The sequence below is a fragment of the Pleurodeles waltl genome, chromosome 5 (assembly GCF_031143425.1).
Source record: "Pleurodeles waltl isolate 20211129_DDA chromosome 5, aPleWal1.hap1.20221129, whole genome shotgun sequence".
Lineage (NCBI taxonomy): Eukaryota > Metazoa > Chordata > Amphibia > Caudata > Salamandridae > Pleurodeles > Pleurodeles waltl.
Genome location: NC_090444.1, coordinates 1,600,931,574 through 1,600,951,345, shown reverse-complemented (window position 1 = coordinate 1,600,951,345; position 19,772 = coordinate 1,600,931,574). Strand labels below are relative to the sequence as shown.

The 19,772-nt window shown below is 46.6% G+C and overlaps 1 protein-coding gene across 1 annotated transcript in view; it reads left to right on the top strand.

Annotated features, from left to right (window-relative positions):
- NOL10 (nucleolar protein 10) overlaps positions 1-19,772 on the top strand; it is a 644,646-nt gene that overhangs the window by 575,682 nt on the left and 49,192 nt on the right. Inside the window, exon 20 of the mRNA XM_069235931.1 lies at positions 8,377-8,479. Coding sequence (XP_069092032.1) covers positions 8,377-8,479 — 103 coding nt within the window. The remainder of the gene's footprint in view (positions 1-8,376; positions 8,480-19,772) is intronic.

Below are 19,772 nucleotides of genomic sequence, written 5' to 3'. Positions count from 1 at the left end.
CTTTGCCTATCAGCAAATCAGATGACTCTTAATCATCTGTCCTACTTTTGGTCTTAAACCTTCGACAAATCTGAACACAAAATGCAACATGTCTTTCGGCTCAATTGCTTCCTTGCCACTGTACTCCTTGAATGCTTTTAACAATCTTTCATAATAGGTATATATTGACTCTTTAGAATCCTGAACTGTCCTGTCAGTTCTCTGCCAATCAATTCTTTTGGGAGAAATTCTTGTCTTCAGGAACTCAATCACCTTATAATAGTTTTTCATCACCTCAGGTGAAGGTGCACCTGTTATTTTATCCCTTTCTGGTTCACTCGTTGGCCAGTCCACTGCTCTCTTACACTCAACCCACAAGTCATCTGGTACCACTATCTCCAATAGCGTGTTCAAGTCTTCCCACAGACATTTGGAAAGTTTCACAAATCTATCTGTTTGCTGATACCACTCGACCGGCTTCTCTCTCAATTTTGGGTAATCATTTGTAAATGACAATAAATCACTCCTGTGCCATGGGACATGAACAAACTGTCCTCCTGGAATCTCTCTCATCAGAAACATATTTACTGATTCCCTTTCTTTCTGAGCATCTTCAGACTCTTCTTGCAAATCCCGTTTTCGTTTATCTTTTTTCTTTGTCCATCTACCTTCCCACTTCTCTAATGCCCCCAAATCTGAGCATTCTGCAGCAGTTCTCTCAAATGTGCCTTCATTCCTGCTGACCTCATGTGTTCAAAATCCTTTGCCTCGAAATCTAATCTGTAACTACGTTTCAAATGCTTTGTTCTCTCAAATTCAATGTCATGTTTTTCTGCTAGCTCTGCCAATTTCTGATGTATTTTACCCACTTCTCTTGTTATCTTCGGGCACAAATACCTCAGCTCATCTCCTGTGTAATATCCCAGTCTGTTCACACCCATTGTTCCCTCAACTAGTTCAGTTGCTTCTACATTCAGCCGTACACAATTTATCTGATTCATGCCCTTGGATGCATTTTGAGGAGTGTTTAGACTATCTAACCTTTCCCTCAATTGCTGAGCTGACAGTCCCTGTAACAAAATGTTACTTGCATTTGGCACTGGTATCTGTTGCACCACTGCACCTGAAGCTTGCAACGTCAAAAGTTTCAAACTCTTACTTGCATTTGGGCCATTCATTGCATCTGGAAGTGCTACAAGTGGGCTAAGATCCATTAAAGGTCTGGATCCATAAAAAGTCTGACCTGCGGACGACATCATCTGCACAGGATCACTCACTCCCCTTATAATGCTCTGTGATATTTCATTCTGCTCTCCTGCATTTGGTTTCTTTTGCGCAAATAAGGGTACTCCGGGACCAACAGTAATTGGTAGCGATTTCGCATCTGGAGCTGCCCTGACACTCGCACCCTGTGAAAATGTTACCCCCATTGCCTGGTGGTTCATAACTGGTGTAATATCTGACTGCATTCCTGTCATTGGTGTAAACTTTGGCAAACGCTGTGCCTGTGCTGAAGGCAATAACATTGGTGTCGGTTCTGTCTGAACCAGCATTGGCTTTGGAAGCACTTGCTCCCTTGGCACCATTATGTTCAAGACTGTCTCAAGAACTGGTACATCTGGATAAATTCTCTGCACCAAAGGCGTATGCATCTGCGCTTGGGCCACAGTAGTAGTCTCTGCATTAGGTGTACTTTGTACTACCCCTGGTATCTGTCCACTATCTATCTGAGCTGCTCCCTCGGATCCTTGTGCTTGTGTTGGAGCTGTTGTAGTGGCACTAGTACTTGGACCCCCTGAGTATGTCGCAAAAGGTGGAGGTTGATTCCTCAACAACTATGTAGTGAGATCCTCAACCTCAGAATCTTCATCATCTGCATAACACCTTCTCTTTTTCTTTCTTCCTGCACCTTCATCCTCTTTAGCACTATCTTCCTTTTCTGTCTCATCTCCCTCCATAATGGCAGGAAACAACTTAGCACACTGTAATGTCTCTATTCTCCATCTCTTCTGCTCCCAATCCCACCTAGCTTCAGCTAAGGATTTCTCGACTCGCTTCATTCTCTTTTTAAACTTCATTTCTTGTTGCTGTCTGGCCACTAGTTCCCAAACCGCTAAAGCCTCAAACTGTGCTGGTCTCGGTAACGGCTTAATCTCTTATAATGCCATTTGCAACTCATCCAAATTCTCAAATTAAACATTCCATGCTCTGGAAACGCCATAGACCCTCGCTTCTTAGTTAGCTTGCACCATTGTTTTAACCACAAACACAGTGCTACACCTGGTTCCTCCATCACAGTGTAAGCCAGGGAATTTTCCAGTGGGGTCGGTTCCCCCACTGATGCTTTAATGTAAGAATCGCCTTTCATCGCACTTCTAAACGCCTTGAAAAACTTAATTTAGTCTATTTTATCTTCTTTGATTCTATAATGAAATGACCTTTACTCCCAAGATTCCCTTCATCCACTTACCCAACCAGTTGCCTCTTACGGACGGCTACCAATCCGCTCGCGACTCTTCTCACTAACCAACCTATCCCTGCGCAGCTCACTCTGACGTTACACCCACACACAGCGGCTGACAAAGTCTTACGGCTTGTCCTCCTACTTCGACTCACACAACTAATGCAAATTATTGCGAGCACCTTAACCAAACAATAACTAAAACAAACCTGCTGGTTTACTACAGGATGGGACACAATCGCTTCAGAGACCTTAAGGATTTTCACTAATGGCCCTTTCGCTCATGTAGCTATTCCTCTGTCTCAGTCTCCCACTTTCGTAAGCAAAATTCAACCCGCAAATTTTACTCTCAACTGATCAATGGGTCTGTCTTGGTGCACATAGAACTCGCCAAATCTCAGTCAAAATTTCTTTTACTCAATTTTTCACACACACCGACTTGTTGACCACGCCCGATCAACCTACTAAACCAGAGAGATTACAACCTATACCCAAGTGTCTCCTACACTTCTCAATATACTCCGGAGTCTTAGACCACGCAGAGTCCGTACATCACCAACAACCACGTGGATCATTTTTTAGCACAAAGCGCCACTCACATGTGAAGTTCAACGACTTCCCTACTCTCATACTGTGGAGTACGCACACCCCTACTAACCTTAACTGGAGTATGCAGACTCCCTACTTTACCTCACATACATCACAATTCATCTGTGGTTTGCTTAAGCTTGTGCAAGCGCAACCTACCACTTTCGAACTATCACAAAACACGCCAAGAACATACCCAACTTTACCAGCAGGATCCAGGATCTGGGAAAGTCATTTCTGGGCTTAAGGGGACATCATCCTTGCTACCATTGCCATTTCAGAAAAACAAAATTCAAACCTCATAAATATACGAACAACTAACCCTAACTTAAACTACTACCATAACCAATAATCACCACATAATCAGTTCCCCAAGGAAACTAACCATCAAGCTGCTACCAAAAACTGCTAGCGCGCCTGGTCCTTAGTAAGTAAACTTACAAGGGGACGCGTATAGGTCGATGAACCTTTTGAATCTCAAGGAGTATCCTAGTCATGCAGTGACTACTGAAACAGTAGCTAACATCAATAATCAAGAAACATTTTATGAAAAACAACGTTAAACCATACTTACCAAGAATAACCACTACTCAAGAAAGAGTTTAACACTTTTTATTCCGTATTGATTACAATTCTTATTCATCTGTTAGTTCAATCTTTATTCAAATTTACCTTTTATTTATTCATTAATAGAAATACATTAATCCTTCAAGAAAACATGCAACAATGCAATACGATCGGCTATGAATACCAGCACTAATAATGTAATTCAGCAATTAAGTTTGTCAGTCATTTGTCACTGTCAACGTCAACCTTAACAGCCTACCTAACCAAGCATTAGTATGGGGGTCTTCCTGCGAAAGCAAATTTAGAGAAAAACATCAATTTAGAAAAATTCTACCTAAGTGAGAATCTCTATAAAACAGCGCAGTTGGTACCTAGAAGAAAAGGCACAAACTCATCAGTCACATTTTTATAGCTACCTATCCAGGATAGATCAGCGACAAGTCAGTCTTCGTCTTCAGGTCATCAATTAGTCAGCTGCGAATCAGACTCACAGAGTATGAACCCAATATCGGCACCTCAGACAGCGTCTCCTGACTTCATCAATTTCTCCTCCGAATTTTCCTAAATTCTGAATTCTTAGCCCCTTTTCATGACTTTTTATTAGGGTCTCCCAGTCCATCCCACTAATTGCTAATTGGTCAGTCGGTCAGCAGATATGACTTTAACCTATAGTTTTTGTTTACCAAATCTCCTAATTTTCATACGGTTCAAATCACAAAGGGCTGACCGGTTCTTAATGCGATGGCCTCATCATCCGGCTCTTCTGGCATCAAAATTGGTGCATATGGCTCTCCAGTCAGTGCCTCTATTGTTCAAGTCCTGGGAAAGTACATTTAGCTTGCGCTGCACATAATTGTATCCAGTTGTCTTCATCATCTCCTTTCCTCCGGTACATTGCAGAATGTTCTAGCTAAGTAGCTTGAACTTTGAGCGGTTCAAGGTTGCTGGCCCCAGTTACCAGTCCCTTGCAAGGCGTTTGATTTCTCCGTGTTCAGAGTGTGCAAGGCCCAGTGAAACTAGGCCTCTAGTTCAGCTAATTTAATAATACAAAATAGAGGTTATGCATCTCATTACGACATACTGCTAAATTGTTCTTGTATATATTCATTATTTTTCACATTTTAGTCGTTTTAGTACACATGGTGATCACTCCCCGAGGGCAACTTTTCGAACGTGCACATTATTTACAAAATAGAGGTGATGGTTCTGAGCCAATTTTACTCTTTTCTTTTTTCTCTCTCCTACATACACCTATAGTCTGTGTTCATCATAGATCTGACCATTCTTGGTAGAAGATCTTCGGTTAAGAACTGCCACCTTTACAAGGGGTGGCCCGTCAGACATTGCAGCGCCGGTCTGACGAGGAGCTTGCCCAGTGATGAAGCTTGACATCCTATTGGGTGTGTGAGGGCTCTCCTAGCTCCTGACCATCTATAGCCCTGTGTCTTTTTCAACATTTTCATTTCTGGAACAGTGTACTTTGTGATTTTCACTGGAGGGAGGCCTACAGGCTTACCGTCATAAAAGTTCAGCTGCTGTGTGCTTAACCTACCATTGGCCTACACTCAGTAGCGTGCTGAGTGCTGACCAATCCTGCTCAGCACTCAGTAGAGTGCTGAGCAGGATTGGTGACTGCATTGGATGTATGCATGCCTGGGAAGGCTACAGTACAGGAATAGAGCACTGCTGTGCAGCACAAGCATGGTTAGTGCTTGTACTGAGAGTGTGTATGCCTGTGAGGAGTACATTCCATGAGAAAAGTAGTGCTGTGCAGTGCGTGCAGTTTGAAAGCATGTGATGGGTGTATGTGTGCTTGCAAGAAGTACAAAACATGAAAGGTGAAGTGCTGTGAGGCATGCACATAGTGTGTGTCTGTGTGTGTGTGTGTGTGTGTGTGTGTGTGTGTGTGTGTGTGCTTGCAGTGTGTGTTTGTGAATAGCACAGCTTGGTACCATACAGAAAGGATACAGTACTAAGCAACGTGCACGGAGGTTACTGTGTGTGCTGGATGTATGTGCACCTGAGGTGCAATACACGGAGGTGTCGGTACTGGACAGTATGTGTGCCATTTATGTACAATTAGTTCAAGTGTGCCTTCTATGGTACATTACATGGAGGGCCCTGGGTTCCTTTTTGGGAAGCCCCAGTCTTCCTTGTGAAGACATGAGAAGAAGAGGAATCCCCAAGACAGATTTGTGGATTGCTGCATATCTGTGAGCTGGGTGGGACACACTGGTGTAAGGGGAGAGAGACTCCCCCTGTAAACTTCAAAAGGGTGCCCTTTGATTGAGTGATAGATCATAAGGAGGGGGCATGAACACATCCCAGGAAGGAGATGGGCCTGATAGGGGAATCACAAAGAGCGGGTCTGGGAGGCTGGGATTAACCTTTTGATGCACATATCAATGTGTCAGACAACCGGATGTGAACTTTAGTCACCCTTATGGCCTGTGTTGTGGGACTATTGGCTTTGGAGTCTCTCCTGTTGTGTCAGACAGTCTTTCAAGAGGAAGAGGAGAGAGAAACGTGTACACTTCAAAAGAAGCAGAACCCCAGCATAAAACTTCAGAGACCCAGACCCTCAATCACATTTGATTGTGATCTGTGTAAGAAGGGAAAGCTCTGCAAGACTTCTGCCTGTGACCAGGACTGGGGGCCAAGGCCCGCTAGTCTCTCTGCTGGGTGCGGGGACATCACCTAGGAAAACTAAGACTGTCTGCCTTGAAGCACCTGTCTGCTTACCAAGACCAGTGTGACTTGTGAGGAATAGAAGAGGGTTGTAGGGAGTGAGATCCAGTGGGGAGCCCTACCGAGAGGACTCCCTTTGTGAGGAGACTGCTGTGTACCAATCGGTTTGTTGCCCGTATCCAGGAGTGATTTGATTACACCTTGTCTGCCAGGATAGGGCCGCTGTGGACTGAGCCTTGCATTGAGTGCCATGCAGGGAGCAGCACGCCCATACCACCTCGTTTTAGTGACCCCGTATGCCAGAGGGCGCTACAGTTGAAGTGATTGTTACGCAGATGGAACCACTAAGGGCTGAGTTGGGCCTATACACTATAGAACCTGTATAGAGTCAGTCTTCTTTCTCTTGGAGTGCTTTCACTCCTAGCATTCACAAAAACTGGTCCAGCAGCAAAACCACCTAGGCCTCTGTGACTGCATAATGGGGGCCAGGGAACTTTGTTGCACTTTATTCTCCTGTGCACCTAAATACTATAAACGAGGAGGCAGCACCTCTGCCCACTATTTAAGAAGCATATCGCGAGACTTTGCAGGGAGGCTAAGGTACTATGCTACTAGATGGATTCAGACATCCGCTTCATGACGGTTGCCTCCTATATTGTTTCAATGTGGATCACACTCAGACCTGGCCGTTCCTAGCTTCCTGATTTGCTTAACTTTCTTAACACTGCTTGATTTTATTAACTTTGACTGATCGTTCGCATTTTAAACAATTATCTTATGTTGATTGTTTTATCTGTATTGCTTTTTAGATGGAACAATCAGTTCAAATTGGAGAAGGTTCTCAAGGTTCAAAGAGATGAATATACACATGTTCAAATCGACAGTGCAAAACAGTTAGCAGAATATGGCCATTTTCTTCCCATTCCTAGGCACTGGGCTCCATGTTTAGACTCCAGCTATACCCCAAGTCCTATTGTCTTTTATAAGTTATGTTTTATTGTACTCTGACCACACTTTCAAACATACCACTTATTTACAGTCAGTGTCTAAATTGCAACTTTTCTCATTTGCCAAGGCTTTGGAAGGTCATTAGGTTCCGTGAGCACTCGTCACTTTTCCAGAATGCCCTTAAGCAAAAGCTCTCTGGTTTTACAAGTGGGAAATCCATAATATTGTGTTGCACTGGACCTTGAGTAGGTGGGATATTCTAGAGGTGGACGTGTTTTAATGGACATGAGCAAGGAGTGAAATCTCTTTTGTTCCAGATAAGTTATGATTATCTGTTGAGGCTTTCACCTTTTTTATGGTATTTAAAATGGCCAACTTGAGGACTTTAGTTGTTCCAGTTCAATTGTAGAACTTTTAGTCTGCCATTGTGTGTCCAGCGTGGCTGCTGCTGGCTTTGGGCCTGCTCTTCGTTATTGAAACATCTGTACTCTTGTTTTCCAGGCATTTTCCTTTTGGGCCATAGGAGATTGTAGGTCTTCTCTGGATTTCATCGTTGAATCGGATGAGTGAAATGAGATTCATAATTACCTCTGCTTCAGAGATTTCACACACTCATACTGTTTGTTGCATCAGCTCAAAGTTGATGTAATATAGCCACTTGTGTACGGCTACAAATTGATTATAATCATTGTTTATTTCTAGGCATTTTTTTATGCTTATGATTTAAACTGTGTCCACTGGTGGAAGAAGTATTGAATAACATCTTAGGGCCCCATTAAGAGTGCATAGGTAATCCCTGAGTCTGGGGTTACCAATAGTGGAAATTTACTACAGTCCAGAATTTCCCTGTTGAGATTTCACCAGGACAAACCTGACGATATGTACACGTGGCAAGCAGGTCAAAGAGAGGCCAAAAAGGCTGTAGTTTGATGTGCAAAGTCCAATACCACATGTTATGTCTCATTCAGACCTCCTTATCTCAGGATGTGTCAGTAATTTTGCAGTGTGGTAATGCACCCAACTATATAGGTTTTACCACATGAAAAATTACTGCACAGAAGCCCAGTGTAGTCACTTTTGTAATAGTTGTTTGCAAAGCAAGCGTGCGTTGCTCAGTAGATAATATGAAAATGTATTGATTCCAGAAAAACCCTTGAAGATCGTTTGAAAGTTGAAGAAAAGCTTGGAACGCTGAATGTTTCTGACACCGCAGTAGGCAGCAAACAGTTGACTTTCACATTGAAGAAGGTAAGTGAAAACTGAAATGCTGGTTAACAGTTGTAAAACGTTTTAACTTACTTCAACTATATCCTTAAAATTTTATTTTCACTACTGTCTTTGTATAATTTTTCCATAATCGTACGGTTACAGAAGCTTCCTACAAATGTGTCTTCTAGTACGTTAACCAAAATGATTTAATACTTGTTGTATGACTGTTCACGAATGGATGAAAACAGAACTGAACCAAATCATAAGTAGTAATGTGAATAGATGATAAGCGATCATAGATGAAACAGAAAAGTCTAAAATATAAAGGCAAAAAAATGAAAGTTAAAAATTTTGGAATATTTAATTTGAAAAACATGTTCATTCTTTTTTGTTTCTCACAAAGTTGTATTAAATCAGGGTACCAAGCTAGGCTTAATTTTAGGGTTCGGCAGAGTCAGAGCTAGGGTTAGGCACAGGGATAGCATTAGATTTAGAGTTAAACCTAGCATCTAATAGAGACTTTTAGTTGCAGATTTCTTACCTTAGAATTTCCCCAGACGTCAGACTGGATCCAGAGATTTTTCTTCAAGCAGTACCCTTGCGCGCCGTCAGGTGGCGTTGGTCGACTCCATGTCCATTCTTGGTGTCGTGGTCACTGTGATGACGTTGGGGTCATATATAGGCGCTGCCTTGGCATAGTGATGTCAGTTTTTTTCTTTCCACACCACACGCTGATCCGGAGAGAGCTACCCTGCTTGTTTTTTGACCGAATTCAATACTTTCGTCGAGTTTTTTTTATGAGTTTTGGTGCGCCGAGGATGTCTGCGAAGTCCGGTTTCAAACCTTGCAAGGTCTGTCACGCATGATGTTAGTGATGGATCCACATCGGGTCTGTTTGTGGTGTTTGGAGCGCAACTACGACCCGAAGTTGTGCTCCAAGTTCCGGGCCATGCACCCAAAGGCTTTGAGGGAGCAGCCTCTAAAGCTCATGATGACTCGGCGCTCGACTGTGCATCGACCCTGTCTCGCTTGAGAGGAAGGTCTCAAGACCATTCGTGGAGTCACCACCACTCGTAGTCCTCAAAGTCATCGGGTCACTCGAGTAAGAAAAAGAAGTTCAAGAAGGCTAGGCATTCTTTGACTTCACTGCGCCGCTCGATTGTTGCAACGTGGGAGGAGTATCAACGTTCCAGGCCTATGTTCGCGGAGCCTATTTCTGGGTCCGCTCCACACCTCTCTGAGTTTCCGGGACCCGGAGCTGCCCAATTAAAAGAATTTTATGAGGCCACGCGCCTCATATTTGGGCAGTCCAACTCCTCTGCAGCACCTTTGGGGCCTGGGAGTTCGCATGGGACCCATTCATGTTCTGTGCTGGTGGCTTCAGCCTCCGCCTCTGAGGGCCCCTCCGGATCTGCTACCGGATCCGTGCCAACACCGGTCGTATCATCACAACTTTCCCCGGTGCCGCCTAGGTCGTCGACACTCCCAACGTCGGTTGTGCCTACGATCGATGTTGACCCAATCCTGATCCCGGACGACCTGGATCTGGAACGGCATCATTCAATGCCACTTCCAACTTCGATGGGGCCTACTCACCCCAGGCCAGATTCTGCCCCTTTTTCCTTTGGGTACAAATATTAGGAAGGATTGGAGGGCTAGCTAGACCCTTATGAATACCAGCTGGATGACTCTAACATAGACTAGGCAAAGGAATTGGGTGAGGCCAATGGTCTGGATACTTCTAAAGATACTGGTATGCCTTCTCCTCCTACCGTAGTTACGGCGGAGGGATCCTCCTACTCTGTAGTGTTCGGTAGGGTGGCTGAGGTCCTTGGCCTCGAGCTGCCCACTGTAGCGGTCAGAGGTGCTTCAGCCTAGGGCTTCTGCTTTGGAGCCCCTCCTCCCCTTCAATGAAGTCCTCACTGATGTCCTTCTGGGTACTTGGTCCAGACCCAGCACAGGGGCTCCTGTGAATAGGACAATTGCTCACCGCTATCTGCCAGTCCCAAACGACCCTAAATTCCTGTCCCAACACCCCACGCCTGAGAGCCTTGTTATCCAGGCATCCTCATCATCTGGCGCATTCCCTTCCACTCTCCCAGATAGGGAATCAAAGAGACTGGACCAAATTGGTAAGAAGCTGTTTTCTTCCTCCAGTCTGGCACTGCGGTCAGTGAATACCACATGCCTTTTGGGCCGCTATACCCACTCTTTCTGGGTCATGCAAGATCTCCTGAAGATCCCAGAGGAGGCCCGGGCTATCATCCCCCAAGCCGTTGCTGATGGGTGAGACGCAGTGAAGTTCACTACTCGATGTGGGCTGAACACAACTCACTATCTAGGTAGATCGATTGTGTCAACTGTGGCCTTGAGGCGCCACGCCTGGTTCAAAACATCTGGTTTTCGGGGAATGTCCAACAGACACTTATAGACATGCCCTTTGATGGCACCCGTCTCTTTGGAGACAAGGCGGACTTGGCACTTGAGAGGTTCAAGGAGTCCCGGGCTACGGCTCGGTCCCTTGGCCTTTCTGCTGCCCTTCGTCCCCAACAGTCCACCTTTCGTACCCTTTCGTGGCCATGGAGGGGACTCCCTGTCATGTCCCTTTCCCAGCCACTGTGCCACCAACGCTACTCAGCCCCCCTGCATGGCTGGGGATGCAGAATCCCACAGGCTCGTGGGACAAAGAACCAGAGGTCTGCTCAGTCCACCCCACCCCTGCTACAGCCTCCATACCTTCCTAGTCCGTACCCCAATCTCAAACCAGTTGGCGGCAGGATTCGCCATCACCTGTCCCACTGGGAATCCATCACTACGGACAGGTGGGTTTTGCAGATCGTCCAAAGGGGCTACTGCCCCACCTTCAAGACTGCCCCACCAGCCATGCCTCCATCCTACAGCCGTTTACCGGAGGATCATCTGGCACTTCTCCATGAGGAAGTCGCGGCTCTCTTGGCCAAGGTAGTCATAGAGACAGTCCCTGCTCCAGAAGTAGGTTGTGGTTGTTATTCCTGCTACTTTCTGGTGCACAAAAAGGAAAAGAGTTTACGTCCTATCCTAGACCTTCGGGCCCTCCATCTCTTCCTCAAGAAGGAGAAGTTCAAAATGCTCACTCTTGCTCAGGTCTTGTCTGCCTTGGACCCAGGAGACTGGATGGTAGCGTTGGACTTGCAGGGCGCTTATTTCCATATCCCCTTCCTGTCTGCCCACTGGATCTGCGACGCTTTTCATCTCAAGTGGACCTCAGGCCTCCTTTACGCCTTCCCGCCTATACCACTTCTGTCCAGAGTTCTGAAGAAGATCAAGAACGACCGGGCCCAAATAATCCCTGTGTCTCCAGAGTGGGCATGGAGAGTATGGTATTCAGAGCTATTGAGCATGGCCACAGATCCTGCAGTCAGACAGCCTCTTCGGGCAGCAATAGGGGAGGTCTTATACCCGAACCTGTCTATTCTTCGCCTTCATGCGTGGAGATTGAGTGGCGGCAGTTGACAGCTTTTGACCTTCCGCCTGAAGTCTTTGATGTTATCCTAGCAGCTAGGCGTCCCTTCACCAAAACGATATACGCCTGTTGTTGGCATAAATTTGTGGCATGATGTACCAACAAGTCTGTTGATCCCCTCTCTGCTCCTCTCTCTGAGGGTCTTTTGTTCATCCTCTCTCTAGCCCAGCAGAGCTCTGCTTTGGGCACTCTTAAAGGTTACTTATCAGCTATCTCAGCCTTTCTTAGATTGCCAGACTAGCCTTCTCTTTTTAAGTCTCCTATTGTGGGTAGATTCCTTATGGGCGTCACCCATTTGTTTCCTCCCACTCCGTTTATCATGCCTCAGTGAGTCCTCAATCTTGTTCTTAGTAATTTGATGTGTGCTCCCTTTGAGCCGTTACACAATTGTCCTTTGCGGCTCCTTACTCTTAAAACTTCATTTCTTGTTGCCATCACCTCTGCATGCAGAGTGAGTGTGATCCTCAAGCTCTTTCTACAAAGCCCCCATTTTTGTCTGTTTTCCCTGACAAAGTGGTGCTCGATACAAGGACCTCCTTTCTTCTCAAAGTAGTCACACCTTTTCATGTAGGCCAATCCATCACTTTGCCTACTTTTGACGCACTCCCATCTCCTTCTCATGAAGAGAAACTCTACCATCTACATCCAAAAAGAGAGATGGTGTTCTACCTCAATCGTACAAAAGATTTCCTGGTGTATGATCAACTCTTTGTTTGATATGTGGGTGCAAGGAAAGGGAAGGCGATGCAAAAGCATACCATCTCATGATAGGTACTACTTTGCATCACAATGTGCTATGCTTTGGCTAAGAAGCAACCCCCCGCCCCCATGCAAAGAATGTGCCCTCATCAATCCAAAGGTGATCCAGGAACATGAATCAAAGCTTTTGGTCACCAAACACCGATAAGAAATTGTGCAAGTCCTGGTCATGTTTGAAGGTGAGAGTGCAGACAAGCTACTGAGGTCATTACTGTGACATGTCTTTGTTGGAGGCAAAGTCTTTGGGTAAGTCTAAATCATGGTCAAAGTGGAAACACAAGAAAGGAAAGCGGTACTCATCCCCATCTCACCTCTTTCCGTCTCCAGCAAAGTTGAAAGGGCATCAGCGTGGCATTAGGCTTCACTCCCGATCTACTGAGGTTCCAATTCAACTATAGGTCCAGATGCACCCAGAGTTCCCTAGGTCACCAGCAATGGGGCAACAAGTTGAGGCCTTTAGAGAAGCCATGCTACACATCTTTGGTACTCATCTGGTTCCTCTGGTGTGCCTTCTTACCCCTGTGATCCACAGGGGCCTCCAATTAGGTTACTGCCAGCAAATCACTCGTTATCAGCGACAACTGTGCGTATAGGACCTGCTTGGGGTTCCACACCTTCTTTGGTGCTGACTTCTGCTCTAACACCAAAATATGCACTGGTCCCTTCGTCTTTGATGTTGATGCCAAAGGAAGGGCCTCTGTCTGTGTTGGTGTTCGACTCTGATCTGAACACGTCTGTAAGGAAATGCCTCCTTGGCATGGTTACCCCCTGACTTTTTGCCTTTGCTGATGCTATGTTTTGAATTGAAAGTGTGCTGAGGCCTGCTAACCAGGCCCCAGCACCAGTGTTCTTTCCCTAACCTGTACTTTTGATTCCACAATTGGCACACCCTGGCATCCAGATAAGTCCCTTGTAACTGGTACCTCTGGTACCAAGGGCCCTGATGCCAAGGAAGGTCTCTAAGGGCTGCAGCATGCCTTATGCCACCCTAGAGACCCCTCACTCAGCACAGACACACTGCTTACCAGCTTGTGTGTGCTAGTGAGAACAAAATGAGTAAGTCGACATGGCACTCCCCTCAGGGTGCCATGCCAGCCTCTCACTGCCTATGCAGTATAGGTAAGACACCCCTCTAGCAGGCCTTACAGCCCTAAGGCAGGGTGCACTATACTATAGGTGAGGGCACCAGTGCATGAGCACTGTGCCCCTACAGTGTCTAAAACAAACCTTAGACATTGTAAGTGCAGGGTAGCCATAAGAGTATATGGTCTGGGAGTCTGTCAAACACGAACTCCACAGCACCATAATGGCTACACTGAAAACTGGGAAGTTTGGTATCAAACTTCTCAGCACAATAAATGCACACTGATGCCAGTGTACATTTTATTGTAAAATACACCCCAGAGGGCACCTTAGAGGTGCTCCCTGAAACCTAACCGACTATCTGTGTAGGCTGACTGGTTCCAGCAGCCTGCCACACTAGAGACATGTTGCTGGCCCCATGGGGAGAGTGCCTTTGTCACTCTGAGGCCAGTAACAAAGCCTGCACTGGGTGGAGATGCTAACACCTCCCCCAGGCAGGAGCTGTAACACCTGGCGGTGAGCCTCAAAGGCTCACCCCTTTGTCACAGCACCACAGGACACTCCAGCTTAGTGGAGTTGCCCGCCCCCTCCGGCCACGGCCCCCACTTTTGGCGGCAAGGCTGGAGGAAATAAAGAAAACAACAAGGAGGAGTCACTGACCAGTCAGGACAGCCCCTAAGGTGTCCTGAGCTGAAGTGACTCTAACTTTTAGAAATCCTCCATCTTGCAGATGGAGGATTCCCCCAATAGGATTAGGGATGTGACCCCCTCCCCTTGGGAGGAGGCACAAAGAGGGTGTACCCACCCTCAGGGCTAGTAGCCATTGGCTACTAACCCCCCAGACCTAAACACGCCCTTAAATTTAGTATTTAAGGGCTCCCCTGAACCTAAGATTTAGATTCCTGCAACTTACCTGAAGAAGAAGACTGCTGAGCTGAAAAACCCATGCAGAGGAAGACCAGAAGACACCAACTGCTTTGGCCCCAGTCCTACCGGCCTGTCTCCTGCCTTCCAAAAGAAACTTGCTCCAGCGACGCTTTCCAAGGGACCAGCGACATCTGAATCCTCTGAGGACTGCCCTGCTTCAAGAAAGACTAGAAACTCCCGAGGACAGCGGCACTGCCCCAAAAGAACTGCAACTTTGTTACAAGGAGCAGATTTAAAGACCCCTGCAACTCCCCGCAAGAAGCGTGAGACTTGCAACACTGCACCCGGTGACCCCGATTCGACTGGTGGAGAACAAACAACTCAGGGAGGACCCTCCGGCGACTCTACGACTGTGAGTAACCAAAGTTGTCCCTCCTGAGCCCCCACAGCGACGCCTGCAGAGGGAATCTCCAGGCTCCCCCTGACCGCGACTGTCTGAACTCCATTTCCCGACGGCTGGAAAAGACCCTGCACCCGCAGCCCCCAGCACCTAAAGGAACGGAACTTCGGTGCATGAGTGACCCCCAGGAAGCCCTCTCCCTTGCCCGGGTGGTGGCTACCCCGAGGAGCCCCCCCCTTGCCTGCCTGCAACGCTGAAGAGATCCCTTGATCTCTCATTGAAAACCATTGTGAACCCGACGCGTGTTTGCACACTGCACCCGGCCGCCCCCGCGCTGCTGAGGGTGTACTTTCTGTGCTGACTTGTGTGTCCCCCGGTGCCCTACAAAACCCCCCTGGTCTGCCCTCCGAAGACGTGGGTACTTACCTGCTGGCAGACTGGAACCAGGGCACCCCCTTCTCTCCATTGAAGCCTATGTGTTTTGGGTACCTCTTTGACCTTTGCACCTGACCGGCCCTGAGGTGCTGGTGTGATAACTTTGGGGTTGCTCTGAACCCCCAACGGTGGGCTACCTTGGACCCAAACCTGAGACTTGTAAGTGATTTACTTACCTGACAAAACTAACAAAAACTTACCTCCCCCAGGAACTGTGAAAATTGCACTGTGTCCACTTTTAAAACAGCTTATTGTGTTTTATGTAAAAAGTATACATGCTAAAGTAATGATTCAAAGTTCCTAGAGTACTTACCTGCAATACCTTTCAAATGAGATATTACATGTAAAATTTGAACCTGTGGTTCTTAAAATAAACTAAGAAAATATATTTTTCTATAACAAAACCTATTGGCTGGATTTGTCTCTGAGTGTGTGTACCTCATTTATTGTCTATGTGTATGTACAACAAATGCTTAACACTACTCCTTGGATAAGCCTACTGCTCGACCACACTACCACAAAATAGAGCATTAGTATTATCTCTTTTTACCACTATTTTACCTCTAAGGGGAACCCTTGGACTCTGTGCATGCTATTCCTTACTTTGAAATAGCACATACAGAGCCAACTTCCTACATTGGTGGATCAGCGGTGGGGTACAAGACTTTGCATTTGCTGGACTACTCAGCCAATACCTGATCACACGACAAATTCCAAAAATTGTCATTAGAAATTGATTTTTGCAATTTGAAACTTTTCTAAATTCTTTAAAGTCCTGCTAGGGCCTTGTGTTAGTCCCTGTTAGCATTTCTTTTTAGAGTTTAAAAGTTTGTTAAAAGTTTGAATTAGATTCTAGAACTAGTTTTAGATTCTTAAAAAGTATTCCAACTTTTAGAAGCATAATGTCTAGCACAGATGTGAATGTGGTGGAACTCGACACCACACCTTACCTCCATCTACAGATGAGAGAGCTAAGGTCACTCTGTAAAATAAAGAAAATAACAATGGGCTCCAGACCTACCAAACAACAGCTCCAGGAGCTGTTGGCAGAGTATGAAAGAGCCAACCCCTCTGTGGATGGCAACACAGAGGATGAAGATAGTGAATTGGAGGAAGATTCCCCCCTACCAGTCCTATCTAGGGAAGACTGGGCCTCTCAAGCCCTGACTCCACAAATACTAGTCAGAGATGCTGGTTCCCTCACAGGAGGGACCAACTTCTCTGAAATCACTGAGGATAACTCCAGTGAAGAGGACATCCAGTTAGCCAGGATGGCCAAAAGATTGGCTTTGGAAAGACAGATCCTGGCCATAGAAAGGGAAAGACAAGAGATGGGCCTAGGACCCATCAATGGTGGCAGCAACATAAATAGGGTCAGAGATTCTCCTGACATGTTGAAAATCCCCAAAGGGATTGTAACAAAATATGAAGATGGTGATGACATCACCAAATGGTTCACAGCTTTTGAGAGGGCTTGTGTAACCAGAAAAGTGAACAAATCTCACTGGGGTGCTCACCTTTGGGAAATGTTCACAGGAAAGTGTAGGGATAGACTCCTCACACTCTCTGGAAAAGATGCTGAATCTTATGACCTCATGAAGGGTACCCTGATTGAGGGCTTTGGATTCTCCACTGAGGAGTATAGGATTAGATTCAGGGGGGCTCAAAAATCCTCGAGCCAGACCTGGGTTGACTTTGTAGACTACTCAGTAAAAACACTAGATGGTTGGATTCAAGGCAGTGGTGTAAGTAATTATGATGGGCTGTACAATTTATTTGTGAAAGAACACCGGTTAAGTAATTGTTTCAATGATAAACTGCATCAGCATCTGGTGGACCTAGGACCAATTTCTCCCCAAGAATTGGGAAAGAAGGCGGACCATTGGGTCAAGACTAGGGTGTCCAAAACTTCCACAGGGGGTGACCAAAAGAAAGGGGTCACAAAACCTCCCCAGGGAAAAGGTGGTGAGACAGCCAAAAACAAAAACAGTAAAGAGTCTTCTACAGGCCCCCAAAAACCTGCACAGGAGGGTGGGCCAGAGCCTCTTCACAAAACAATTCTGGGTACAAGGGTAAAAACTTTGATTCCAAAAAGGCCTGGTGTCGTAGCTGTAGTCAATCTGGACACCAAACTGGAGACAAGGCCTGTCCCAAGAAAGATACTACTTCTAACTCCCATCCAGCTAAAACTGGAATGGCCAGTCTCCAAGTGGGATCAACAGTGTGCCCAGAGCAAATCAGGTGTCACACTGAAGCTACATTAGTCTCTGAGGGTGGGGTGGATTTAGCCACACTGGCTGCCTGGCCCCCTAACATGCAAAAATACAGGCAGCAGCTCTTAATTAATGGGACAAGTGTAGAGGGCCTGAGGGATACAGGTGCCAGTGTCACCATGGTGACAGAGAAACTGGTTTCCCCTGGCCAATACCTGACTGGACAAACCTATCCAGTCACCAATGCTGACAATCAAACTAAAGTACATCCCATGTCAATGGTAACTTTAGAGTGGGGAGGGGTCAATGGCCTGAAACAGGTGGTGGTCTCCTCAAATATCCCAGTAGACTGTTTGCTTGGAAATGACCTGGAGTCCTCAGCATGGGCTGAGGTAGAACTGAAAACCCATGCAGCCATGCTGGGTATCCCTGAACTGGTGTGTGTCAAGACAAGGGCACAGTGCAAGGCACAGGGTGAAAAAGTAGAGCTGGGTTCTGGAAGAATGGCCCAGCCTACCAAGAGAAAAGGAAAGTCAGCTGGGAAACCAGCTGCAACACAACACCAAAAAGAGAACCTCTCTTCACAGGAAGAAGTTCTGCCCTCTGCGGGAACTGAGCCTATGGAGCTGGAACCTTATCAGGTTGAGCTCTTAGGTCCAGGGGGACCCTCAAGGGAAGAGTTGTGTAAGGGACAAGAAACCTGTCCCTCTCTTGAAGGCCTTAGGCAGCAAGCTGCTGAAGAGTCCAAAGGCAAGAAAAATGGAACACATAGGGTCTATTGGGAAGATGGACTCCTGTACACTGAGGCAAGAGATCCCAAACCTGGTGCCACTAGGAGAGTGGTAGTGCCTCAGGGTTTCAGAGAGTTTATCCTGACCTTAGCCCATGATATTCCCCTTGCTGGGCATTTGGGACAAACCAAGACGTGGGAGAGGTTAGTCAACCACTTCTACTGGCCCAATATGTCCCAGAAGGTTAAGGAGTTTTGCCTCTCCTGCCCCACCTGTCAAGCCAGTGGCAAGACAGGTGGGCACCCAAAGGCCCCCCTCATTCCACTTCCAGTGGTGGGGGTCCCCTTTGAAAGAGTGGGTGTGGACATAGTTGGTCCACTAGAACCTCCCACAGCCTCAGGAAATATGTACATCCTAGTAGTAGTGGATCATGCTACTAGGTATCCTGAAGCTATTCCCCTTAGGTCAACTACTGCCCCTGCAGTAGCCAAGGCCCTCATTGGTATCTTTACCAGAGTGGGCTTCCCTAAGGAGGTGGTGTCTGACAGAGGTACCAACTTCATGTCAGCATACCTAAAACACATGTGGAATGAGTGTGGAGTGACTTATAAGTTCACTACACCATATCATCCACAAACTAATGGCCTTGTTGAGAGATTCAACAAGACATTAAAGGGCATGATCATGGGGCTCCCAGAAAAACTCAAAAGGAGATGGGATGTCCTCCTGCCATGTCTGCTTTTCGCTTACAGAGAGGTGCCTCAGAAGGGAGTAGGATTCTCACCCTTTGAACTTCTGTTTGGCCACCCTGTAAGGGGACCACTTGCTCTTGTTAAAGAAGGCTGGGAGAGACCTCTTCATGAGCCTAAACAAGACATAGTGGACTATGTACTTGGCCTTCGCTCAAGGATGGCAGAGTACATGGAAAAGGCAAGTAAAAACCTTGAGGCCAACCAACAACTCCAGAAGTTGTGGTATGACCAAAAGGCTGCACTGGTTGAATTACAACCAGGGCAGAAAGTCTGGGTTCTGGAGCCTGTGGCTCCCAGGGCACTTCAGGACAAATGGAGTGGCCCTTACCCAGTACTAGAGAGGAAGAGTCAGGTCACCTACTTGGTAGACCTGGGCACTAGCAGGAGCCCCAAGAGGGTGATCCATGTGAACCGCCTTAAGCTCTTCCATGACAGGGCTGATGTAAATCTGTTGATGGTAACAGATGAGGACCAGGAAGCTGAGAGTGAGCCTCTCCCTGATCTCCTCTCATCAGACCCTAAAGATGGCTCAGTAGATGGAGTGATCTATTCAGACACCCTCTCTAGCCAACAGCAATCCGACTGTAGGA